The sequence below is a fragment of the Prionailurus viverrinus genome, chromosome A1 (genome assembly GCF_022837055.1).
Source record: "Prionailurus viverrinus isolate Anna chromosome A1, UM_Priviv_1.0, whole genome shotgun sequence".
NCBI classification, from domain to species: Eukaryota; Metazoa; Chordata; class Mammalia; order Carnivora; family Felidae; genus Prionailurus; species Prionailurus viverrinus.
In genome coordinates this window covers 233,686,119-233,714,023 of record NC_062561.1, presented here as the reverse complement: position 1 = coordinate 233,714,023, position 27,905 = coordinate 233,686,119, and the positions used below count along the sequence as shown (strand labels likewise).

The 27,905-nt window shown below is 43.1% G+C and overlaps 1 protein-coding gene across 3 annotated transcripts in view; it reads right to left on the bottom strand.

Moving 5' to 3' along the window:
• Positions 1–27,905, bottom strand: part of SEMA5A (semaphorin 5A) — a 476,129-nt gene that overhangs the window by 260,322 nt on the left and 187,902 nt on the right. For all 3 annotated transcript variants that reach the window (XM_047864782.1, XM_047864783.1, XM_047864784.1), the window contains exon 4: positions 532–631. In XM_047864782.1, coding sequence (XP_047720738.1) covers positions 532–631 — 100 coding nt within the window. The remainder of the gene's footprint in view (positions 1–531; positions 632–27,905) is intronic.

The following is a 27,905-nucleotide window of genomic DNA, read 5'->3' as shown; positions in this document are numbered from 1 at the left end:
GAGTTTGTGCACCTGAAGAGGGGAAATGTAACGGTTTCCTTGAATTCTCAATTGACGAGAAAATTGTCTAGTCAAGGTCACATTGGAATGGACATCCAAATCTCGACTCCAGAATTTTCTGAAGAATGTACCGACAAGTTACGAACATGGTTTCTGGAGTCAAAATGCCTGGGTCTGACATCTGGGTCCAGCTTTTATTAGACATCATAAATATGACCAGACTCAATCCCCTCATCTTTAACACAGGGACGTTGACAATACCTACCTCTCAGCTTTCACAGGAAAAAAAGTAGATGAATTCATGTGAGAACAGTTCCTGGCACACGGGGAGCACCCAATAAATGCTGCCGTGCAAAGCAGTCATCATCTTATTATTAGTAGCATAGTCAACAGCCCCTTATGCCGTATTTCCTTCTCAGAAGAAGCGTTACTTAGCACTCGTGAGCTACAGCAGAGAAGCTCACGTGTAACTGCACAGATGGAAAACGAAATCCAAAATTATCTGCGGTGGCAAAACGTAAGATCTCTCACCTTGCTCCTACAACAAGTTCTTTCTGTCCTGGGTCAAATGTTAACTGCGAGAAATCCACAGCATTCTTCGCTCTGAACTCCCGTAACCAGGGGCCAATTTCTAAACAGGAAAAATAAATAAATAAAAAGATAAAAATGAATGATCTTTCCTCCGGGGACCACAAAAGGTGCACATCAGGTAGCAAACATGACATTGCAGAGAAGCTTGGAGGGCCCCCTGACGCAATCGTTCAGGGGCCACTGGCGGTTCCCATCAGAATGTGACACAGTCCACACCGAGCTTGTGTAAAACAGCATCAGCGCTTGGGTGTGATTTATAAGCCAGATGTGCATTTCCCTTTGGGCACTGGGCTGGGCGGAAAACCACACAGCATTCACGCGCTTCACCCAGGGAAAACTGAACGCAAACAAAAGCACTTCCTGGGTGTCCTTCCTGGCAAGAACTGAAGACTTGAGGAAATCGCAAAGCCCTCCTTCGGACCCAGGACAAACCCAGGCGCACCATCTGCCTTCCTTCAAAGTGGACGCTTCGTGTCCCAGCACTTTGGGTTTCCATCCTGGCCCCACGACCAGGCATGTTAAATACATTCAGCACTTTCTAGATGTGAAATCTAGTTACTTCTAGTTCTCATTGGCATTTTTTTTTTCCCTAAGGGAAATCAGGAAATAGCCACTCTTTAGAGACAGGTTTTTCACAAGACTGTTAAGTCCTATGACATGGCCTCCAGCCTAGAGTCTGATTATTGTAACACGACAGCTCGGAAGAGGGACAGAATGCTGCTTCAGGAGCCATTTTTGCAACTTTTATGGGCACATTTCTGATACCAAAAAAAAAAAAAAAAAAAAACGCTCAGTGAGTTGCCCTCTAGTTGTGTCTCACCTTATCATTATTCCTGACACTTAGCCACGTCATTTTTTCTTGGATTACTATTCTCAGTGATATCACACTGACTAAACAGGCACATGACAGATGCCACATCAACAAAGTTACAAAACAGATATAATATGGAAATATGCCCACATCCCATAATATGTCCCATACACAGGTCTTTGTTGATGTGATTGGGACGGATTATTTTCAAGAAATGGCTCCGCCTGATAAATACAGCAATTTTCTACTATCAGTTATTGGGGAAAAGGCCATAAACCAGAAGTTCTACACTGCATAAAGGAAACCAGGGTTGAGTTCTAGAGAGGCCTGTCTTTGGGTTTTGAAATTGTAATGTGCATCTTGATCCTTTTAAGAAGTTTATTTCAATGTATTCATTTTACAGCCAAATCATTAAAAAAAAAAAAAATTATAGCAAAGTATGTACAAGGCCCTGGAGCTATAAAAACTTGTTGATGAACGGTCTGTTCCAGAAGCTCACAATCCAGTTAGGGGGCAAGCACTAGTATCTTCTTTAAGCAGAGTATCTATGAATGCAAGGACTTTATAGGCATTTGTAATGTTACAAGAAGTACTCACACATAGAAAGGAGTGGAGACTGGGATTCTCGGTAAGAGAAAGGAGAGATCTGACCACATATTGACGGTGCAGACACGTTCTAGAGGAGCAGAGCTACGTGGGATGCCACGGTGCCCCCAGGGCCAGAATCGGTGCTGCCCACCTGCTTGCCCATCAGTTCTCCGTTCCTGGGAGACAGAGCCGAAGGCTCTTATGTCTGCAAAGCTCACCTGGGTGCCTGCGGCACACGGCACAGGACTCTGAATGCGTGAGGCAATGATCACTGTGTGGAATGGACGAGCAAGAATCAGTAAGTGATTTCAAGAGGAAAAGAATTAAAAATGAAAGGAAAGAGGGGAAAAAAGAGAAGAGGGAAAGGAAAAAGCAATGGTAATTCAAGAAACTACTGGGATGGTTAACTGAGAGGCATATTTAAATATAGCTCACAGGTCAACAAGTTCAGACATGGCTTCATCTGTGATAGAGAGGCTTTGAAAAGTCCTCAGGCAAGTACTTGACACATCAAAGCAGGCATCTTAGGAATGTGAATGGGCCACTGGTGGGCAGGAAAGAGTAGAGAATGGGGGCAGGAATGCTAGATTTTTAAAAGTACCACCAGGCACTTTAGGTAGTGGTTGTATGAATGCTGGTTATCAAAATGCAGGAGGAACAATGGTGGGGGTGTCCTAGGGGCCTGATACCTAACTGGAAGGCAACCAGCTGAAGATAACAAAATCCTTCCAACACGGAATTAAGCAGAAAACAATGTAGAGTGGCACAAAGGCCTCAAGGGATAAGGCCAGGTCTTGGAGAAAGATGATAGGTTCAGGTGAACTATGGAGAATGTCCTCTATGAAGAATGACCCCAGAGACATGGCGGAGCATGGCTACGACCCGGAAGTGCACGTAGAGCTGTTTTAATACAACAGCTTCATCACACAGAGAGGAACCTGATGAGGAGACCTGCCAGGACTGGAGTTCCAGGCTCTCGAGTGCCCCTCCCAGGCTCTATGGACCAAAGCTCACAGCTGCCAGAGCTGAGCACACACGTGTTGTACTCAAGGTGGTGACAACAAGTAGGTCGCATGAGTCAAGAAGAGAGGGCCACGGGCTGACCTTTCTGTTAGAGGAGTGGAAAATGTGAGCCACATGTGGGGAGAGAGGACATGAAAAGACATCAGAAGAAAATCACCTCCCATGCATTAATCTCTCTTTTCAGTTAGACAAACAGGAAGGGTGTGGCCAACAGGGACCAGGGTGAAGAGACATACTTCAGGTTTTGGCTCCTATGCTGGGCAACAGGAAGGGCTACACTACTTCCTGAAATGTCCTCCAATAATAGAAGGAGGGATGCAGATATGGAAAAGCAAGCTAACAACATATAGTTCCATCAAAATTGTTCCCTTTCCTTTATTTCAATTTCCAAAGAGCTGCCCCCTTGAAACAGTACATTTTTATGGTTAACATTAGATAAAAGTTGGATAATCTGCACATTCTCTTCTTTTTTGATTTTCCTGGGCATCCCTCCAGGTCTGGCTCTCTCAACTTTGCATGTCACCTGACTTCTATCTGATACAACACCATGAACTCCTGGGGAGAAAGCTAATGCATCAACCTGTCTCTAACTGAAAATGCGCCTGTCTCAGACACCTCTCCTCCCCGCTTCGCCGTAAGATCAGAGGCTGGTGCCCTCTCCTCTGTGCCAAGATCAGTACCCCTTCCTCTGCTCATGCCAACTCTTCCCTCCTCTTTGGTCCCTTCTCTAAATCACCTCTTTTCTCCTCTAATATCTCCCGTGTTATCAGGCCCCTTCCCTTTGTCTGCAAGTACATGCATAGTCCCTCATTTTGAAAAATCTTTTAAGGGGCACCTGGGTGGTTCAATAGGTTGAGCATCTGAGTCTTAATTTTGGCTCAGGTCATGGTGGGATCGAGCCCCACATTGGGATCCACACTGAGTGTGGAGCCTACTTGGGTTTTTCCGTCTCTCTCCCTCTGCCCCTCTCCCCTGCTTGCTCTCTCTCTCTTAAATTAAAAATAACGATAACATTTACAAAAATATTTTTAAAAATTGTTATTATATTCTTTTATTACGACAGTGTCAAACACTCTGACAAAACGCATAGTAAACTCCCACATACAATTTGTCAGAAAAGGCAGTAGGCTTAGTTTCACATGTAAGTTTCAACAACCCCTTAACGAACATGGAATCTCAACTTTATTGAACTTACTTCAGAGATTAGACAAAGAAGTAAAGCTTCCTAACACAGTTCCGAGGTGATTAGGATCCTGATAATCTTGCTAGTAAGGCTTTACAAAGACATGATGAGAAAGGAAAATCATGGGCCACCCTCATTTAAAAGTATGGCTGAAAACACTGCTAAGGAAAGACATGTATTAGCAAATCACACGCACGTGTATGCACATGTGTGTGTGTGCATGCACGCGCACACACACACACACCCACACACACACTGCTTCACATGGGACAGGGTCTACTCCAGAAACCCAAGGATGGATTGACAAGTTTAATGTCAGAAGTTCTATCAGTAGAATTTGCCACCACAGTAACAGAGTTCAATACCAGCATCAAGAAATGATCAGTGCTGCTTTCTAAAGAATCAGAAAAGGAACAGTTACAGACACAGAAGTCTAAAAGAGCGCAGTGTCAAGTAAGGCAGGTGAGGACAGAGTCTGAACACGGGGCAAGTGGAGGCCAACGAGCTCAGCAGATGCCAAAGAAAGATGAGGGCAAGGGAAGCGAGCAGCGAACAGCACACAGCACGTGCTAGGTTGAGAGATACAGTTGTTAACAACATCAACTTTAATATACGCTCACTTCTCCCAAATAATGGGTTCACCTTTTCCCTCCTATTTCTCTCTCCTGATTTTGCTGAAAAGAACACATAGGAACATCAGGATGAAAGGGAACTTAAATATAGCAGCCAACAGGACCACTGTTTGGAAGTTAAGTAGTAACACAAAACCTGTAACTTCAAATTTAATACTTTGTAGATAATTTTTAATATTTGATGGTGATCATTCAAGCTAATCCTTTGATTACACAAATGTGGCTATTAAAAAATGGCCCATCAATGAACTTCTACTGCAAAATTAGCTGCAGTGACACATATTTGCCTTCTCTTACCATTGCATAAGCACCCATATGATTGTTTTATAAATATTCTAATAAAACATATGCTGATTTGATTTTAAAAAGAACCCAATATTACAGTCTCAAGAACTAACTTTCATGAACATATGTCAGCATTAATCAATTTGGTCCAAATGATGACATATATAAACTAGAGACTAGCTTACAAATTCAAGCTAGTCACCAACACCCCCCCCCCCCACAACCAACCCTAGAAAATAGAAAACTTTGGAAACAAAATAAAAGTTACTATTAACACTGTAGAAGATATTGAAGGAAGAAATGGTCATAAGCCAAGAAAACCTTTTAGAGCCTGATAAGTAAGAATCACAGGAGATTTTGGTATTCAAGACTAGCCCTGGTCTGAAATCTGAAAACCAAACTGATGTCTCCTCCAGGGGCTAAAGCCTGCAGCACTCACTTCCCAGGGACCATGCTGACTAGCAGGCAAACACTGAGCAGTGAAACCTCCCAGGTCAAATAAAAGTGGCTCTGGGTGGCCTGTTCCATTCATCACTCTAAACTTCAGTCGATTAAGAAGCCCGGTAAGCAGGATTAAGAATCTTTTGGGGGGGAACTTGAAACCCACATTGGAAAAACCCTAACATGCAGCTTCCTGGAATGCAACATTTTTGGAAAGTAACAAGAAGGAAAAATCAACATCCTCTTCACTTTGAAAATGAATTGATTCCCACTGTTATATACTGTTAAATAAAAACCGCCACCCACTCAGTTTAATAAATAATACATTTATTGTTTCTGCTATTGTTGTTATGAATAACCATGATGCACATGTCAGTTAAGATCTACAGAAAAAACCATTCCCATGGTCACCAGTTAGGTTTTATGATCCAAGGGTCTTGGTGTAACGAAGGGAGGAGAAAATGTCAATAACCATGCACTGATCTGCTTTACTGGTGCAAAGAACAGGGGTGCATGGGCGGCTCAGTCAGTTATTAAGTGTCTGACTCGACTTCACCTCAGGCCATGATCCCAGAGTTCGTGCACTGCCAGCACAGAGCCTGCTTGGTATTCTCTGTCTCTCACTCTCTCTCTCTGTCCCTCCTCCACTTGCTCACATGTGCACATGCTCTGTCTCTCAAAAATAAATAAATTAACATTAAGAAAAACAGAATTACTTTATCGGAGCAAAGAACATTCTGGAATGACAAGGCAGGGATGATGCGAACAGAGTAGAATGGCAGGATTTCTCAGCAGTGTAAGCCACTCAGCTCTGGTGCGGGGGGACAGGACACTGTCCTGAAATCCCAAGGCCTGGGTCCTCCCCTCCCCCAGAAGGGCACTCCTGCCAGCTGGGCACCAGGAAAAGAAGGGCAGACGGTCCTATTGGCTGAGCATTCCAGAAGTTGTCCTTGCCAGACCTTCCCCATGTTGTGAAAGAAACCATCCTGCATCAGAGATGCCTATTACTCTTTAAAGGTGGCATGCATCCCCCTTCCAGGGACGTCGTTTTCAGCTTCTGCCATTACACGCACCATTCTCAGCAACGCAATCTGAGCTGAAATATGATTGGAAAACAAAGGAGCAGAATTTTTAAGAAGCCCTGAGAACAGCAAGGCAGGTCAGTGCTCTGGACCGCTACCACTGTTCTTCTTGTTCCTTTTCCTGCTTTCCCGAGGCATGTGCTTCCAACAACAGCCCGTCAGAGCAAGGTGAGCCTGCTTGACTCAGCAGCTCTCAGCACCTGGTGCTGGTTTGCAGCTACATGAGTCCTGCCTGAAATTCTTTAAGGGATCACAACAGATTTCAGTTCCAAAGCCTCATGTGTTTGTCGAATGGCAGGCTAAGGCAAAACACTTCACCAGGAAGAAAAGACCCAAATTCACAAATTCACAAACATTTATGCTTGTGGGGAAAAAATTATTATATTATAATACACACACACACACACACACATATATATACACACACATATATATACACGCATATATATATATATACACGTGAGGTCAGGTGCTATATACATGTGTATATATATGTATACACACACACACACACACACACACACACACGTATATATATCTCAGAACAACCAATGTCTCTTAGTAATGCTTTTTTTTGTTGTTACTATATTATCAGTATTTACTTAATTTCTGGAATTATATGTTAAAAGTATATTATACTTTTTTACATGTTAACAATTTCTTATTATATTTAATGTTTACAATCCTGTGAAGCCAGAGCTATACTCTTACAGAAATAAAACATGTAAAAATTTAAAACTCTGAGTGTTTGAAAAGTTAAACAACTTGCCAAATGTGACATAAGTGGTAAGCAGCTAAGCTAAACCCAGGATGGGACTAAGGCCATACTTCCATAAGGTCTGAGTTAAAAATCAATTTTCCCAGGAATGTCTAAAGTGCATTAATCCTTAGCACCTAGTAATATATCAGCATGGATTAAATTATCAGAAACAGTAGCTGACACCCACCAAAAGAGAGCAAAATTCGAAAGGAAGAGATGGTAATTTTCATGTGAGGACAGGAATGTTCCAACCCAAGCCGCCCATTGGGCAGGGCACAGCTGGAAGAAGGAAGGTCCCAGAGAAAAGCAGAAAGAAACCAGGGTCCACCGCAGACGATAAGGCTACCGAAGGAAGAAGATCCCAACAGTAGACATTTTTCTCCATCATTTCTTTCCAAGACAGGTCCTGGTTACATCAGCTAATGTGGAAATAGGCCAATACTCTCTGCCTTACTTTGGCTTTCTAGAAAAATTGAAAAATATCAGGCCAATTTTGTTTCTCCAAACGTATAGACCTCAATTATTCTCACTAGAACTTCTATCTAGGACTCTGTAGAATCAACACGGTGTTGGCTATCCTGAAGTCCACCCCTCCCCCCCCTTCCTTTACAGTGGATAAAACTAAGGGCAAAGAGGTTGTATGACTGCACAAAGTTATACGCCAATGAAGGCAAAGTGAAAATCTGAAGCCCTGGGATTTCTTTGCCCATCTATTTTCTTCTCCATCACAGCACTAGAATATCCATCCAAGTGGGAATAATGGTAACATTTTAAGGGACTAAAATATCTATATCTAGATTTAGATCTCAATATATTCACCCATATATTAGGATGTGTATATATAAATACATGTGTTTATTCACACACACACACACACACACACACACACACACACACACATATATACAGATACATAAATATGTATACTAAGTATATATTTACATGTATATTTATACCTACAGACATACACAGTTCCACATATTTATATCCAGATATAGCCATCAATATGTTCATTCATATATATACATATATGTATACATACATATTTGCATAAAAGTATGTAAGAGATATAAATATATATATATATATATAAATAATGTAGATAACATATACACTTAAAGATTATCTTAGAGGGAAAAATATCTCAAAAGCTTGCTATAGGAAATCATCAAAAGGTTCAACTGATGTGACTTTTTAAAAATAAAACAAAACTATTCAATAATAACCAATTAGGAAAAGTAAAATGCTTTTAGACCAGTGTTTAGACCAGCAGAAAGTATCCAATACACCAAGAAGACATAAGGTTTCTATCATTTACATTTTTATTGATAAACGTGATACATAAAACACAGTCTTTTAAATACAAAGAGGGGTTTTTCCCATCATTTCTGTGTTCAGTTGTGTATCTGCTCAACAGAGGTCAGGTGCTACATCAAGTCTCTTCATATGTTTCCTTCCCAATGACATTTTAAACACCTAATCTTTTTTTTTCCCACACGTTCACCATCGGAAAAATCTACTAAATGCAAGTTTTGCAAAATGTCTGTGCTCTGGAATTGGGTTCTTCCGAAGTTCAGCACTTCTTCATCTTGGACAGCCTGCCTGGTAGATGTCTTAAGAATCCAAAAAGCTGTGATAGTGCACTTTTTACTTGAAGCATTCGCTGATGTGGGTCTTCTTAACTCAAACATAATTTGAAGCCACAAGTGGCATTTAAGCTATGTTTTACAGCCTGGAATCCACTGCATAATATATATGCACGATTTGAACAAGCATTAAATAATAGTCACAAATCTGTTAAATTACAGGAAGGAACAACACACATACTATTCCAGAAAAGGCAAGAGCAAACAGCCTGCCTCGGGAAGGTGGCTTTTAGATAAAGACTGGCAGCTGGCAGGCTGAGAGCATGCTCAGCACCTCAAAGAGATTCCTGTGGGACTTTCGGACATATTGTTCCTCAAAGTTAGATTACTGCAGAGTAATATACAACTAACAAAGTTTTCGACAGTTTCTTTAAATGTTTATTTATTTTTGAGACAGAGTGCAAGCAGGGGAGGGACAGATAGAGAGGGAGACACAGAATCCAAAGCAAGCTCCAGGCTCTGAGCTGTCAGCACAGAGCTCGACGTGGGGCTCGAACTCATGAACTGTGAGATCGTGACCTGAGCCGAAGTCACTTGCTTATTAACCAGCTGAGCCACGCAGGCGCCCCTAACAAAGTTTTTTGTTTTTTTTTTATGTTTTTCCTGGATAGGTATCTTAAGAGAAATCTTTCGAGACACAATTTCAGTAGAATCAACTACCATCTCATAACCAATTGAAATGTACTCCCTTTCAGAATCAAGGGTGGGATTTGTGATTTCCACTGTTTCCCCAGGTTTTCATTTGTTTGTGTGGTTGTCTGGCTGTCTCAGGATCTTATTCAATCTCAGGATCTAAATGCCAGGGCCCATGAAATTCTCAGTCATCCGAGGGTTACCTGAGACACACCTAGCAAGGTGTAAAGAGAAGGTTCTGGGATGTTGTCAGCAAACTGGTTTCCAAATCCGCCTGGCAGGCTGGCATTGCCTTCCCTTTTGTTTATAACTTTTAATATCGTGGAAACCTAATTATTCCTGGGGGCTGCGGGTAAGAACCAAACCAATAAGAGACAGGTTTTTATTGCTGGATAACTCACACAAGCAGCAATTTCTAGTCATCCATCCATCAAGACAGATTTTTTTTCTAATTTAAAAGTTTATGCAAATGCATACGTAAACCAGGCAAGACCTTCAAACCCCCAGACTGTGACCAGCTTTGTCCCCCAGGCTGTGAAGTGTGTTTTGGGGCTGCCCTGCCCCTAAACTCGGTGTGGCTTTTCCTACAGGAAACTTTCCTGGTGCAGAAGGGTCTTAATTTTGCTTTGTGACCTGCAGCATATGACTACGGGCTATAAAATCTAATTGCAAAATCTTAATGTTGTGCCAGAGGACATTAAAAAGTAATTTCCTTCAGATTTATAACTTGAGAATTACAAAGGATGGTAATGTGACTAAAAATATAAAAAATGAACTGTTTCTACTCAACGAGCACTTAGATGACTCCAGAAGTGGCCACATGCTTGCTGTGTAAGTAGTGATGACCAGAAGTCTGAAGGGTACAAAAAAAGCCATTTGTGCAAGCAAGCCTCCTTGCTTGAAGACATTCTAGTAAGTCCCCAGGGGGTCTCTTTGCCAAAGTACTGATTCTACCTACAGGTAGTACAGGTAGAACGCGTTCCAAGACTGACCCTGATTTTACCAGAAACTTTAGGGTGAAGCATTAAGGACATACGCATCTAGACTATTGGGGCAACACAACTATTGATTTACGTAGTCAACGAATATGTTTTGAGTGCCTACTACATGGAAGAACCCACTTAGTACTGGCTAGGATACAAAGTTATGTAAGACAGACCTCTGCCTTCAAGACACTGATAATTTTGCTAAAAAGGGGAGATATACGCACAAGAGAGCTAAACTGAAGAAAAGAAACACTAGCTGGTCCCAAATAAAGTGTGAGGAGTGTTCTAAGGCAGTGCTATCCAACGAAAATAAGAATGTGACCTACACATACGATGTTGAATTTTCCAGTCGCTACATTTAAAAATGCTAAGAATCGGGGCGCCTGGGTGGCGCAGTCGGTTGGGCATCCGACTTCAGCCAGGTCACGATCTCGCGGTCCGGGAGTTCGAGCCCCGCGTCGGGCTCTGGGCTGATGGCTCAGAGCCTGGAGCCTGTTTCCGATTCTGTGTCTCCCTCTCTCTCTGCCCCTCCCCCGTTCATGCTCTGTCTCTCTCTGTCCCAAAAATAAATAAACGTTGAAAACAAAAATTTTTTTTAAATAAATAAATAAATAAAATAAAAATGCTAAGAAGAGGGTAAAATTAATTTTTGACAATATAGCTTATTTAACCCAGGATATCATTCCAATGTTATCAAAATAAAATTTATTGAAGTATTTTGATTTCATGTGTGCATTCTCAAACTTTGAAAGCCAGTGCAAATTATAACTGATGCCCTTTTCCGCTTGGACTAGCCACAATTCAAGCACTCAACAGCCAGACATGGCCCGGGGCTTCGCTGCTGGACAGTGTGTATCTAATTTATCAAGAACGGGGCTTCCTTGGTCATACAGAGGCATTGTTCTATTACTATTGAAAGACGAATTGATCCTGGGTTTCCTCAGAACCTACTGCCATTAACACTGTAACTGAATCAGGACTGAGCCTAATCGCTAATGAAAGTGACACAGTCCTTGCAATTAAGCTGATTTGGATTTGAACCCCAGACGCAAAGCTTTTACTGGTGGGGGCTGTGAGGCTACCACCAATTGCCTCATCTGTCTGAACAAACTAGGAAACAGAAGGAGAACATGAAAACGAGAGTTTGTGTTAAGAAGAATGCATAAACCAATTCCCATGAGGCATTTGGCAAAGCTTGAAGTCACGGGAGGGTCTCCAGAACCCTAGGTCCCCACCCTCACCACGATGGCAACATAGGGTGGTTTACACCTGCCTCACAAGACCACCGTGAAGAAGGCCCTACTACATCTTTGACAACATCCTGCTACGAGGCAGAATATCTGTCGTTCATTTTAGCTTCCTCTAGAATGACATTCAATTTCGTGTAAATCACAGTCTACCTGCAAAGGGTGTAAGGGCCCTGCAACATTTAGGAAGGCTGGGCATCACTGTTCAAAACCAACTGAACAGGTAACAAGCGAGAGGTTATTCAGTAACCAGTTGACTCAGCAGGTCTGGAGTGTTCAAACCCTGCCTATTCCAAAGAAAAGCCTGACCCTCGACTGACTCCTGGAGATAATCTCGAAGACCTTGGAACATCATGCCTGATAAGATAAGAGTGCCTCTGTATATCTGGGGGCCTTGGGCCATGCCAGATAGTCCCTGCTAGCAATGTGTTCGATGGCAGGGACCTTTGACCGTGCTCTTGTGTGTGATACACCCTCACAATGATTTTCTCTGTCGGCAAGTTGCCATGGTCACAGCAAACTGCCATCGCCTGGCCATCGGCCCCTCTCAAACTTACCTGCTGGTCACTTCTTTTCTGCTTTTCCCCCAACATAGACGCCTCAACTTTTCCTCAACCAGCTCCTCACCGAACTCGTTCTCACACCCCCACTTGGCTAACATGAGTCCATCCTTTCAAAATGACCCATCCTGCCCCTCTAACAACTGTAAACAGGCTGGGAGCCCCTAAAGAGAAGGGTGCAAGTTCGTTAGTATCTGTGCTCTACTATGTGTTACAATAGGCCTCAAATGAATCCGCACTGGTTATAACGTTGAACGTTCCAAGGCACAACGCGGTCCCAGAATCTACCTGCACCCTCCCTTAATTACCCAAGTGCTCTCCATCCCTCTGGTCCACCAATACTACCTGGATAATACCGACTGCTTGCCGATTGTGTTTATGTAGCAGTCGTGAACCGTATTCTACCACTCTTCTAATTGTTTTACATGTGAATGAGTTTATATCCAAATATGGTTGTAAATTTATTAAAGAAAGGGAACTTTCCGATTTATGGAGTATAATTTTCAGTGTCTAGGCTCTAGAGCGGGGATTGACGAATGATGATCCATGGGCAAAATCAGGCCCATGGCCTTTGTCCATAAATAAATTCTTATGGAGCACGGCATTGCCTGGGTGTTTACCTATATTCTAGAGCTGTGTTTGTACAACATTGGCAGAGTTGAATCCAGATTGTCTGACTCCCAAGGTCTAAAATATCACTATCTTGCCCTGACCTCTGCTCTAGAGCATAGGGTAAGGGCTCAATAAGCATGTATTACAAATAATTAAACACACTAAGCATAATTCTTTAGTAATAGAAAAAAATAATAACACACAGTCTCAAAGTGAGACAGGACCTCAGGTCACACCTACTCCAATGCCTCATTTCAATAACGTTGAATCTGGAGTCCAGGAAAGCAAAGGGACCTACTGAAATTCACTCAGCCAGACATCACTGCAAATTAATCTAGAAAGAATCCCTGGTCACTCACCCTATATGATTGACCCTGTATCACATGGCATCACCAAGCGTCAGCATTTCCAGGATGTTCTATTCCATTAGTGTTATATGGCTTTTAATACCTTTCAACTAAAACGAAAAAGGCATACAGAAAACCATTACCCAACTCGTAGGCCAAAGCTGAGTGTTCCATGTAGAGCCACACAGAATCATTTGGAACCCCAGTTAATTACTATACATCCATTTCCTCCAAGAGAAAAAGCAAACCTGGAAATCCAGCAGGAACTATTACCTATTAGCTGGTGCTAGCTCCGATTCTATAAAACGGACAGCCCTCCCTCGCAGGCTCCTTTAGGTGCCAATAGCCCCAAGTCACTCAAGATGATAGACCGGAAAAAAAAAAAAAAAGGTTATAAACATGAAACCGAAACCGACATTTAGGGCCTAAAGTTTCTGTTTCCAGCCGAAATGGATTTCTTCTGCCTTGGCCCAACCTTTGCAGGAGACCTCTGCCCTCCACAGCAACCTCGACAAAGACAGGCTCACAGGGGTAGACGGTCAAGAGAGACAGGAAAATAAAGGCTGGTTTTCCTTTTGTTTCACCCATCGGGGTGCACTTTGAAAACCTGTGGTGGTTGTCATTTCCAGGTACTAACCCGGTCCCGATGTGAACGGGTGGTCAAACAGCCGCTCTGTTTCTCAGCCTTCAGCAAAGCCGCCATTAGGACTAGCTGAGAGCAGCCTTTGTGAATTCCCTGAAGTGAATTCAACGTCACTGCCCCGTTTCTAATCCTGTTTTCAATTTTTCTTGACAAGTTTATACACTCACTTCCTGAGGTATCCTACACAACTTCAGAGATTCTTCCTGCCCTGAGCCCAGTTTCCACGGCCAACGCTAATCACTTGCTTGACGCCATTATGTTTCTTCACTGGACCATCTGCCACCAGGCTCATGACGGCCCTCCTTGTGCAGACGCTTATCGACTCTGTGCCTGGCCCTGTTCTCAGAACTAAAGACACGCAGGAAAATAAACAGAGAAGCTTCTCGCCCTCATTAGATGTATATTCTAGTGAGGAGGACGGGATCCATAAGGAAGAAATAAAAGTAGTAAGTTATTGCCGTGAGGTAAATAAAACAGGTGGATGTTTGAAGTATCGCTTGGAGTGACATTATAGCGTTTCCAGAGACGACCACTCCGCTGAGGTGACGCTGAAGCTGAGACTTGAATGACAGCACAAAGCCACACACATGTGGGAGAAGTGCACTGCAGGACACAGCCCTGTCTGGAAGAGGCCTGATGGCGGGCGGCGGGGGGGAGTGAACCAGAGTCATTGAGCAGCAGAAATAAGGCAGGTGTGTGGGGAGAGACAAGGTGAGGGGAGAGCTGAGAGGGAGGTAGGGGCAGTTCAGGTAGAGAGTCTGGCAGGTGAAGGTGAAAAAGTTTCGATTCTGTTCTGTGGGAGAAATTGAAAAACTCTTGCTGTAAAGGGCCACACAGTATTTTAGGCCCTGCAGGCCATATGGTGTCTGTCACAGCTACTCCACTCTGGTGCTGTTGCTCCAGACAAATATAAACTCATGGGTGTGGCTGGTTCCAACAAGACGATATTCACATTACGTGGGCACGGGCCAGATTTGGCTGTGGGCTGCCACTGTCACCAGCCTCTCTCCCGTGGCACTAAGAAGCCAAGGTGTGTGGGGGAAGGGGGAGGACATGAGCTACTTTGCATGTTTAAAAGCTCCTCTGGCTATTCTGTGGAGAAAGTGAATATGCCTCCGCAGCCTGAAGACACTGAGGGGCAAATGTAGTGTCTGCAACAAATTGGGGCTCATGGAGATGTGAGGAGTTAAGGAGGACACCCATTTTTTCCACTAGAGTCACTCAATCGATGGGGCCGTTTCTCAGATAGGAGAGACGGGAGGAAGAATAGGCTTGGGGTCTGGAGAACAGTCCAGCAGTCCTTTGATGAACGCCTCAGTGGAGATCCCCAACAGAAGTCCCATTGGAGATGGGAATAGGTGGTGGCAGAGAAGCTCTGAGGTCAAAATCAAGATACAAATTTGACAGACATCAACACATTGATCGCATTTACTACACATCTAATTGGGATATTAAAGGAAGCAGGTTAGCACAAGAAGAGAACGGTCCCCACAAGGAAAATCAGCAAAGAAGACTTGTAGGATGTTGCACAAAGGAACAAACAGATGCACGCAACAAGCAATGAAAAATCCCATTTTCTTCATCCCGAGGGCCATGCTACCCCTCTCCAATCATCTACAGCCCCTACAGTTCACCGCAGAATTTCAGAGCTAACAGTCATGATGGTACCGGTCTGACAGCGAATTTGCCTATTTAGTCCCATCCCTGAGCCCGATGAGCCATTTATCTGCGTATGTGCTTTGAAGTGTCCCCCAACTGGATACTGTTTCTAGTCCCATAAATATAAATTCCAGCCCGCCCCTCTGCCTCCATTTTTTCTCTGGAAGAGACAGCCTTATAGCCCTCGTTAGATCCCAGCCTCACTGAAGGTACCCTTCCTCTCCGTGGGCTCCCAGGAAAGACGGGGGCTCTGTTGGTGGGAATTAAACGGGTGGGTAACATCCTTTGCTAACCAGTTACTAGACAGCAGTTCTGATCTGCTTCTGCCTTCTGGTCAACCCACTGTAGGCGCAGGAGCAGGAAAAGAGGCCAGCGCACGTGTGTGTGGAGAAGCTTTAGCTTTGCCTGTCTGTGCCTCGGGGTGTGGAATGTAACAGATGTTACAGTAACTACAAGTTTATGCTGTACCAAAGGATGAAGGAGGCGGAGCGGGCTGGCTCTCTGGATTCCAAATCAGACAAAAAAGAAAAAAAAAGGGGGGGGGGGGGGAAGGTGGGGGACTTTGCACACAGTTACAAGAAAGTGCTAGCGGAAAAGAACCCCCACGGAGTTCAAAGGGACCTGTGTTTAATCAGACACAAAACAATTTTTATAGCCTCGGAAACCCACTTGATGTGCGAGGAAGCTGTCCAGTTGGATGGTATTAGGAACTGCAGTCAGCATACATTTGTATTATCCTCTTTTCATCTGCAACTAGTGTTCAAGGAAATTCACTGGGTAAAACAGATACCGAAGTGAATCAGCCCCATGAATTAACACCGTGATGAAAAGCAGATTCCTGTTATGAGCAAGATAACCAGGGGCCTATCAAACACAGGAGTCACCTGTTGACAGAGCAACTATCAAACTTCGTCCAGGGGTTCGAACGTGTGGCTTGCTTCGTCTCCTCTGATAAAGCTCTCACGTACCCGATATGCCCCCCAAGCGGCCTCCTGAACACATCAATGAGCTCGACTTCAAGAAAAAGCCCTGAAACACGAGACGATGATGGCTGGCAGGAAGTAGCATTCTGTCCTTCTGAAAAATCATCCTCCTTCCCGGGCCCACAGATTCGGGGTTCTGTCGATTCCCCACCTGAAGGTCACACACGTGGCCAGATCTCCATCTCATTAATTATAACTGTTGGCAAGCCATTAAAAATCTCATTTCATTTTACCATTCACCCTCCTTTTAACTGACTTTTCATAATTATAATTCTATTTTTGATATACTAGACCTATTAAATTTAATGCCACACAGAGATTTGAGAACTCTGGAAGAAAAGACTAATGCTGGACGGTGTCCAGGAAAGGATGTGCAGTCCTTGCTTGGGAACGCGTAGGGGAAAATGGCAGCGTGCTCTATTTTCATGCGTAGAGAAAGGAAAGTCAAGTTAATTGCATATGGTCAGTATAATAATACTGTCCTTCTGGAAGGGCTACAATTAGCGAGAATTGTTTTCACAAACAGGACGACCAAGCTGATGGCTCCAGCCTGAGTTGGATCTTTTTTTGCTCCAACACTTATAAACATGTCTATTTTTGTTCTTCCCAAAACATAAACAGGACTGTATTAGATGCCCAGGGAGAGGAGAGCCTGACAGTATCTTTATAAACTCTAAGAACGAATAGAGAACTCTTTTCAAAGAGCAAGTCTGTTAACAGGGCTGGGACGCCCAGGGAGGGCGAGAGGAACCGGTACCCAAGAAACGCATGTTTAGTTGGTGAGGTCAAGAGACAAAGCATCTCTGTTGACTGTCGGTAGCTTGTGCTGAAGGGAGACACACAGAGGAGTAATCAACTGTCCGTTGTAAAGACGAGGTGATCATTTGGACCCCTCATGCCTTAAAATATATAAGGCAATTATTATTGATGAATATTTAGGGGTAAATTTCTAATCTCACTTCTTTTACTGAAGTTGTTTAATTAATGTTGTTTGGACAAGAATTATAAGAATGCCTTTGCCAGTGCTGAAATTCAGTTATAGGAGGAACTATCAGGTTTTAATCCAACTGGATTGAAGACAGTGGATCATCCTGGAATATACTGCAGTCATACCTCCGCCCCAACCCCCGCCACACACACACACACACACACACACACACACACACACACTCCCGTTCATGGAATCCTGTGACTTCTACTTCTTTACTGCACTTCCCTCTTTCCCCTCTGCCATGACTTTGGTGGAAACCACCACTGTCTCTCATTGGCACCACTGCTTGCCTGGCTAAGCCAATAGTACTGCACTCAGTGCCTCAGCCCTCCGCTGTCCCTTCCTCATGACTCCGATCGGTATCCTTACATAAAACCTCAGCAAGACCATACCAAACTGTCTCCTCATCTCCGACTCCATCACCCTCTCTGCCGTCCATTGTGCATGCACTTTGGACTCTGACTGTATCAGGGACTCTGAACCAGTAACCATCCAGAGCTCCCTTTACCTCCTCCCTTTCCTCACCTGGCACTCTGTTGCCTGTCCTTTGGTTACCAGCTACAGTACCTCCCCAGAAAGCTTCCATGAGCCTCCACAGACAAGATGAAGGACCCAAGCCATCATGGGCATACAACGCACAAGCTTTACCCTATCAGAATCCATGATGCCTTGTTCAGTTCGCCTATTTACACATCATCCCGCTTCCTGTCTTCCCAATGCCTAGTGTGAAGGCTAACACAAAGCAGCTACTGCCTCAATAAAAATGTATTTAAGGAATGAGCAGATGCTGGTTGAATGAATAACTGAAGGAATCAATGTTGGACACAAACATGAATGAATGAACATTAGTCTGTAGGTGCCAACTCCACAATGAGAGCAATGAAACTGGAATGCAATCCGAAGCTATGGATGTTAAACTAAAGTTCTTTCAACTACACTGCGGGCGCCCTGCTCCTCTACAGGATAATAAACACCCTTGGAATCTAGAAAAGGAGCCTCTTATTTGAGGCACTGAGGTACACCATGAGATTTGTTGCCTTAAAACTTTCGGATTCAAAGAGCAAAACATTGGCTCAGAGCCCTCTTGAAAATATGGCAGACAGCAGGGCTATGGGAAACTTCTGTTAACCTAGAAGGGGGAGCATAGACGTGTTGACTAGGGTACAACATGCTTCCCTTACCACTCGGTCCCCCAGATCCGCAGCTCAGCACCCAAACCACATACGCACGCACCCCCACACGCACACGTGCACGCACACACTGAGACACGCACGTGTAGCAGAAGCAGCAAGTTACGGGATGCCTGGGTGGCTCAGTCAGTTAAGCGTCCAACTTCGGCTCAGTTCATGATCTCATGGTTCATGAGTTCGAGCCCCACATCGGGCTCTGTGCTGACAGCTCAGAGCCTGGAGCCTGCTACAGACTCTGTGTCTCCCTCTCTCTCTCTCTCTCTCTCTGCCCCTTCCCCACTCACACTCGGTCTGTCTCTCAAAAGTAAAAATAAACATTAAAAAAAAGTCACAGCTATGGGCTTTAACATTTTAGAACCTGGCCTTTGCAGCCTGACATGCCAGAAGTCTCGTCCCCACTCTGTTCCTTATTGACTATGGGCTTGCAGGTGAGATATCTCACTTCATTGGGTCTATTTCCTGGGCTATATAAAAAGGCACAGACATAGCCACTTTACAGAACTTCTATAAAAAGGCAGAGACAGAGCCACTTTACAGAACTTCTATAAAAAGGCAGAGACAGAGCCACTTTACAGAACTTCTATAAAAACTAAAAAACATGCTGTTTGTAAGGTACTCAGTAAATACTTGCTAGTTGTGAGGCATTATTGGAATTGAAGACTGCTCTATTTTGCTTTTCTCATAGCCTATCATGATTATCAGTGTTGCTTTCCTCCAACAGACTCCCTCTGAAACACAGTGGCCAGAGTGGGGTACTTCCCAACACATTCAGATGGAAGCTGAATTGGTGATAAGTTGACATCCATGGAATCTAAAAGGATTCCTTTCTCTCACAGAGGACATGACATAACTTCTATGCCTACCGTAATTATTCTCTACACCCAATTCTGTCCCTCCCTTTGAAAAATTCAAAATTGTATCAATTCCAACTTAGTCTTTGTATTTGGCTTGCTCAGCAATGAGGGGTCCGCGTCAGCATAACTCAACCATTTTCTTGAGGACAAGGGAAAAAAAGCAAACAAGAAAAGCATGGTAAAAGGTACCCTTTGAGAGCAAAATGGCCACCCAGTTGCATTAGAACCACTGGAGTAGGGAAGGCAGAATGATCCGGAATCCAAGACTGTAATGATCTAAAAATTACTCCGTTGACAACATCTCATGATTGATTCTCCTAAGGCCATGCTACTAGATTGTAGGATTTTTGTTGTTCTCGTTATACAGAAGGATAATTAGAGACCTTTTTTCCTTTAGCGTTTAAATTCAAGACAAACAAGAATTTCAACTGTGCTACCATCTTCCAGCAATGGCCTGTGAGCTCTTCAGGCAGCGCAAAGAACGACCCATCAAACGAACCAACCATCAGCTTTGTAGTGGGTCATCCTATCTCACCCGTAGTTTGGACATTAATCAGAAGTTAGCATCAAGTGTGGGGACACACGCTGGGAGATAATGCGTAGGGTATTTATTATCCATCAGGATGGGATTTTGATTCTGTTAGCAACCCTGATAGAGTCCAGCAAGCAAGATCTTAAGAAGCTTGACAGATTGAATACATTTCAAAAGGGACAACACTTTAATAATCTAAAAATCAGTAAAGGTGTTTCTCAAAATACATCTATTAATAAAATAAAGGCGACTACAATGAGAGGCTAGATTAAGTGATAGAGACCCAATAAAGAACTCTCTCAATAGTATTCCTCCAAACAAAATTTTTATTATGTCCCATACCAAGCTTTTTATAACAAGACCACAGCTACAAAAAAAAAAAAAAAAAAAGAGGAAGCTTTAGCAGACGCTCTTGAGGAATTTTATCTCACATGGTAATACAAATAATAGAACTGCAATGAAAATGATAACACTGTTGATGCTCCATGTATTGACTGCACACAATATTCGAAGTACTAAGCTAGGCAACAAGGCGGTTATTTTACATATACATTCCTGGATCTCTGAAAAAGCCCTGAAAGCACCTATTTTTATCCATGTATTCGTGCAGGAAAACTAGAACTCGAGGAGCCAAAAGGCAATGGAGAGAAAAAGCACAAGTGATGAACACTCTTTATTTTTAAATCTTCTCTCTCAATCTATGATTTATCTTTATTTTTTTTAACGTTTATTTATTTTGGGGACAGAGAGAGACAGAGCATGAATGGGGGAGGGGCAGAGAGAGAGGGAGACACAGAATCAGAAGCAGGCTCCAGGCTCCGAGCCGTCAGCCCAGAGCCCGACGCGGGGCTCGAACTCCCGGACCGCGAGATCGTGACCTGAGCTGAAGTTGGACGCTTAACCGACTGAGCCACCCAGGCGCCCCCTATGATTGATCTTTAAATGCTTAATTTCTGTCATCTTCATTCCTATTGGGGATAGTAAGTTCTTTGAAAGTAGTGGATTAAATAGGAAGACATTCTCTCTGCCGACGTCTCTAAAGCCCATGTTTTGGGTACAACAAGGAATAAAACAGAAAGCTCACCCTCTAGAAACACAAGGCCATGCAGGATCATATACTTGGCTCCTTCAAAATAAAAGAATATATGGTTCTTCTAACAGAGAAAGGAGGGAAAACTATCAACCTCCGTTTTTTCTGTGCTGTAAGACTGAACCATTTATTTCTCACACGTTATGAACGCTAGATAAATACTTAAATTAATTTCTTACTCTGAATTCAAATAGGAATTAATCTAGTCTTCTCTATACACTACGTTCACACGGATTTCTTCAGATTTTTTTTTCCCAACTCATAATACTCTTTTCGTGACATGTATTCTCTGTCTCATCTATCCTATGGCTTCTTGCTTTGGTGATATCAATTCTACTTGTGTATCTCCTATACACTTTAAAATCTGCTGAGGACAAGGGGGGATGGGGCATCTGGGTGGCTCAGACAGTTAATCGTCTGACTCTTGGTTTTGGCTCAGGTCATGATCCCACAGCTCCATGGGTTTGAGCCCCACGTGGGGCTCTGTATTGACCGTGAAGAGCCTGCTTGGGATTCTCTCTCAGCCTCTCTCTCTTTCCCTCCCACGCTCTCTCTTTCTCTCTCTCAAAATAAATAAGTAAACTTTAAAAAAATTAAAAAAACAAAATCTGTTGGGGGTTGGCCTATTATAAGGATATAGGGGCTTAAATTATGCTTTCATTTTGTCTGTGGACTCCTAGGGCCACCCATCATCTCATTGGTATGTACCTTTGACTCTGAACTCATCTTCAGCAAAAGTTATTCCTGTAAGAACCCATGACCTAGGAACCATGAGGCACTGCAAGACAGTAGAACCCGGAGGCCCTCTCAGAGTTACAGGTTTGGTGTTTAGGAGCCCATCGTCAATTTCTTTGTTTGGGGCTCCTCTCTTGGAAGAACAGTACCTATTTCGATCCCTTATGAGAGACCATAGAGCAGGCTCGGTGTTCCAATTTCTCCTTCAAGAGTCTGTTTCCACCCAAGGCCAGCCTTCCCTCTTCCAAGGGAGCTGATAAGTACTTCCCTTGGACTTCATTCTACAGGTAGGACAGCTCACTGGGACTTGCAGCTTTATACAGGAAGCTGAGCTTTGGCTCTCCCGGCTCATCGGTTCCCAACACTCACGTCTCCCAACCTCAAGCATTTCCACTTGGATTCCAGACCTGGCTCCTCTTTTTGATACCTGGCCCCCTGGGCCTTTTCCTTTCTCGCTTTTGGGGCAGCTTTGTATTTTTAATGCCATTACATGACGGCGGGGGGTTTCTCCCATCAACTCAGTCCACTCTTTTGCTGAAAATCTTTGATAAGAACTGTCTTTTTTGTTTTCATATCACTTCCTCGGTAACTAGGAATACTAGTTACAATGAACACACACAATTAGTCTGAATGCTATCCCAACATTTTCGTGTTGATAAATATTAACACTTTAAATCTTCAGGGGAAAGATATATAATGTTAAGTCCTACTTTCTACTTAACATCTGACGTTTTAAAATAGAATTTAAACGACTAAGGTCGTTTAACCATTAATTAGGTCCAAAAAGAAAGAACATAAAAACCCAAGTGAACACACAGTTGTTCTACGCGCCCCATAGCTTTGGGGTCCAGCCCACACACTACCTAATCTCGTTACTAAGGCTCCATGCTAGCAGAATACCAAATGAGAGGCAATCTCGGTGGTTTTGAGCTGAGGTTGAAACAGAAACTCTTTAGTCTCCAACTCTCATCTTAATTTTTATGTGCAAAACCATCTGTAAATGCTTACAGGAGAGATGATGAGCTGTCCAGAAAGCATTCTCCACCTCACCTGGCTCACTGGGGAGGGCTCGGCAGCTTTCTCCGTGACGCCTGGTCATCTAGGCATGGTATTTGTGAATGCATCTCATTTTTTAATTTTGCACTTGTATTTATTTTAACATGGTTAGGAAACCCCACTAATGGAAGATTTAGGGACTCCATAGTACACTTCATTAGAGAAGGACTTTCCATGAGATCTTATAATCACATTAGGTCCTTCAGGCAGCGTTTTGCTTGATTACGTGGCCAAAGGAGTTTGGTCTCAGACTACAAAAGGCGTAAGTCCTTCCGATCTACACATGAACAAATACAGCACACAGGAAATCATTGCAAAGTGCTGATATAATCTCTTCTGTCTTACCCCTTCTGAAAATGGTTGCTGTCCCATCCATGCACAGTGGTCCGTTCATGTGCCACAGATGAAAAAAACAGAGCAGTAAGGACAGATGTGGTTGCGGGCTGAATCTGCACTTAAAAATAGGGTTGCTACCCTCACCTACCACAGTAGGAGAGGGAGGTCACGATTACATGGTAGGGCAGGAAAAGGTCAAGAGCAAATTGCTGGGATGAGAGAAGTTCTAGAAGGTCATGTGGTTGGACTCGCTGGAGAGTAGCTCCAGCACCAGCAAATATTTTTGCTTGGCTTGAAGTCAGAGAAAGAGCTATTGCTGCATAATAGAATTACACATCCTTTGGGAGATATTCTTCTCTCACTTGGAGTGCGAAATTCTTGGCAACATCAACTGAAGTTTCACACAGGTAGGGAGGCAGAGGAAACCCAGAGCATTTGAGAAGTATAAAACATAGTGCCGACGGAGTATCACCCAGCTATCATACCCCCGTCTCCCACCCCCACACCAAGAGGGGTTACCTGGTTCTGGCCAAGAGATGTAGACCTACAAAGGGTCGCTGTTTGCTTGCAACAAACACAATCTTTAGTTCATGCAATGGGACGACTGAATCAAAAAATAACATAGAATCAAAAGGCATCTCAGGAGCCAGGAAAACTGGGGTATATAGAGGTAGTCAGGAGGTGAGGCAGAACACGGCGAGGAGAAACAGTATCTCATTGGTTGCTTTAAAGAAGAAGTTGCTTAAAAATACTGGGTGCTTGGGGCACCTGGGTGGGCTCAGTCGGTTAAGCGTCTGACTTCAGCTTAGGTCATGATCTCACGGTTTGTGAGTTCGAGCCCCACAATGGGCTCTGTGCTGACAGCTCGGAGCCTGGAGCCTGCTTCCAGTTCTGTGTCTCTGTCTCTCTCTGCCCCTCCCCCACTCATGTTCTCTCTCTGTCTCAAAAATAAATAAACATTAAAAAAAATTTTTTTTTTAAATACTGGGTGCTCAGGTTTGGCTCAGGGGTAAGGGAAAGTCTTAAATAAGAACAGTAATGACAAACACGTGCAAAGTTCAGTATAACCTTCCCACTTTTTCTATCACTGCTGTGCACGTTAAATTTGCTCATAGCAGGCATCTTTAACAACCAACTATGTAAATTTATTATTTCCATATGTTCTTCCCTTTTTATCCCCTAAATTCCAAACATTGCTCTCAAGAGCTTTCAAAAGCTGAATTAAATCAGACAAGACATTGAACAATTCTGTGCAGACACTTTTGAGATTGAAGAATTTATATCTTATAAATGGTGTGAATAATACATTTGGCCCTTAATACAAACTTATTTTATAGCCTTGCATGAAATTCCTACTACATATCTATATCAGTCAGGCTTCACAGGTCTGGATGAATTTTTTTCATAAGAAATTTTCACTGCAGGAGAATTACTTATATTCACAAGAACAGCCTGATAGAATTTTAAAGCATTCCCAGTGAGAGTTGGCTTGTTTTTAATCATGCCCCTTAGGAAAAAAGGCTTAAGAGGTTTCAAATAAACAGCTTCTCGACATCAACTAGCAGTTAATCAGACCAAAGATAGAGATTAAAATTAAAGGAAGGATGAGTTCTTTTGTACCAGTTTTCATATTCCATAATGATAATTTCCACAATATTACATGAGTCCTTTGACAACATGCTTAGTCATTCTCGAAGAGTCCAATTCCCATTGTCCATTTCAAGAGACACGAGAAAACACCCAGGGATCTTTCTACTCTCCCAGCCTCTCATGAATCATGTTTACATTTCAAGCTATTCAACAATGTTGTTTTTTTTTTTTTTTAATATGAGAAAATACAAAAATGAGAAATGCTCGCTCTTCTTCATGGTATCTCAGATTTGGTTGGGCACAATCTGCTCGGGGTAAGTTTTCTGTTTCTTACCAATAGACTACCGAGTTAGTTACTTAATCAAAAATGTAAGGAGTCCTCATTATTCAGAAAGATCCCCTGTGTGAATGAAGCACGAGATAGAGTATACGCTCTGTTTATCAAGCAGGGCTTTAAAATATAAAAAGAGAGACATATTCCATGAAGCATATATAAGAACATACATTTATGAATATTCATGGGGCAGTCACACCAGAACCAATTACACAGCTGTGCAGACAAGGTTAGCTGCTTTATATTTCTTCCTTGCTAACAGAACCCAATTTGGTTAAACAGGAAGGGCTGGGACGCAGTGAGGTCTCACCTACAGCGTAAAATTTAAGAGGGCAGCCAAAAAAAGTTCAGTGATATAATATTTTAATCCAGTATTTTTGGCAGTCTAAATTAATGCAAAAAAATCCGTGATGAACACACTATCCACATTTGAAATTATGACAATGGAGCCCCAATAGGGTTCAGGAGGGAAGTAGGAAACCCGTCTTATTTTATAATCTGGAGAGTTTGTTCATCCTAGATATTTTTTGTCATTAATGTGTATTCTTTTTAAATATTGCATTATATACATATACATAGCGTATATATACATACATACATACTGGATTGCGAGTAACTCCTGCGAGTGTTCCAGAAGACGGGCAAATGTTTCTAATAAATCTTAACTTGATAAATGAGCCATGCCTTGCAATACAAGTAGTACATGATGCCAAACGTCACACTGTCACAACTGAGCCAATGGTTCTCTCTCTCTCTCTCTCTCTCTCTCTCTCTCACTCTCTCACTCTATCATTGTGGGATTGTGGGTGATCATCTCTCATCCTTAGATGCTCGGTCTCAGGCCACCGTGTTTGGCAGAAATCAGTGATTAAGAACACTGGAAGGTGCCCACAACTGGTATTGGTGTCCTTTTTGTCACTTCAAAGCACCTACGAACAGTCCTTTGCTTTTCGATCCAAGAGTAAGCTTAGGAATGTTTTGCTTCATTCTAGGTCAGGATGCCTGCAGATGTAGACCCTTTCCTCTGCTGCCTTAATTCCAGTTATATTAAATACAGCATATGATGAGTTTTTTTTAATGTTTATTTATTTTTGAGAGAGAGAGAGAGAGAGAGAGAGAGAGAGAGAGAGAGAGAACACGAACAGGGGAGGGGCAAAGAGAGATGAAGACACAGAAATCGAAACAGGCTCCAGGCTCCGAGCTGTCAGCACAGAGCCTGACGCGGGGCTCGAACTCAGATGCTGTGAGATCTTGACCTGAGCTGAAGTTGGAAACTTGACCGACCGAGCCACCCAGGTGCCCCAACAAGGGTTTTTTAATACTCCACTGCAGTCAACAGCCATGTGAGTGTATACAACGGCCCCCAAGCAGAAAAAAATTCCACTGAGCCAATAGATAGCAGTGATAGTGAAAGTCGTCCTACACAATAACCCGCTCTCTCCTGTCCCCCTCACATGAGCCATGAAAATTTTCAAAAGTTCAGGTAATTTCTTTATTTTTCTTTATATTTTGTATTTTCTTTATTATTCTGTATTATATTCCAGTATTGTAACCATTTTCATATGAATATTTTTGGGTTGTAGAACGAATCATCTGAGTTTCCATTATTTTTTGTGGGGAAATTCGCTCTGATATGCAAGTGCTTTGGATTACAAGCATAGTTCTGAATGAAAATCAGGTTTGCAAACCAAGGTTTTACTGTGTGTGTATATATACTCTCTCTCACACACACACACACACACACACACACACACACACACACACACCTACCTCTTATTTTTTTATCTTCATTACTGACTTTTTATACCTCTTAAAATTGCATCCAGGGTGAGTTCCTCGCCTCACCCTGTTACCACACCTAATGGACTCAGGGATTAAATCATGATTTTTCCCATTGTCATTTGCAGGACACTTCCTTTCCCCTTGTGCCTGGGGCAGGCATGTGACACAGCTCTGACCACTTACATGTAAACAATTCTGCACAAGGTTTCCAGGGGAGATCTTGCTTTTGTAGTTGATTTCGGATATGAAACACATGAGCAAAGAGGTTGGCTATCCTGCCTGACTCCCACTGCTGCCTAATTTTTTTTTAATATTTATTTATTTATTTACTTATTGAGAGAGAGAGAGAGAGAGAGAGAGAGAGAGAGAGAGAGCGCGTGCATGCAGGAGCGAGTGGAGGAGAAGCAGAGAGGGAGGGAGAGCCAGAATCCCAAGCAGGCTCCACACTGTCAGCGCAGAGCCCAACGTGAGGCTTGATCTCATGAACCGTGAGACCATGACCTGAGCCAAAATCTAGTCAGACGCTTACAACCGAGCCACCCAGGTGCCCGTGCTGCCTGACTCTGAGTGCTTCCAGCTGCATAAAAACAATGGGGCACCTGGGTGACTCAGTAGGTTGAGCCACCGGCTTCGGCCCAGGTCATGATCTCACGGCTAGTGAGTCTGAGCCCCGCGTCGGGCTCTGTGCTGACCGCTCAGAGCC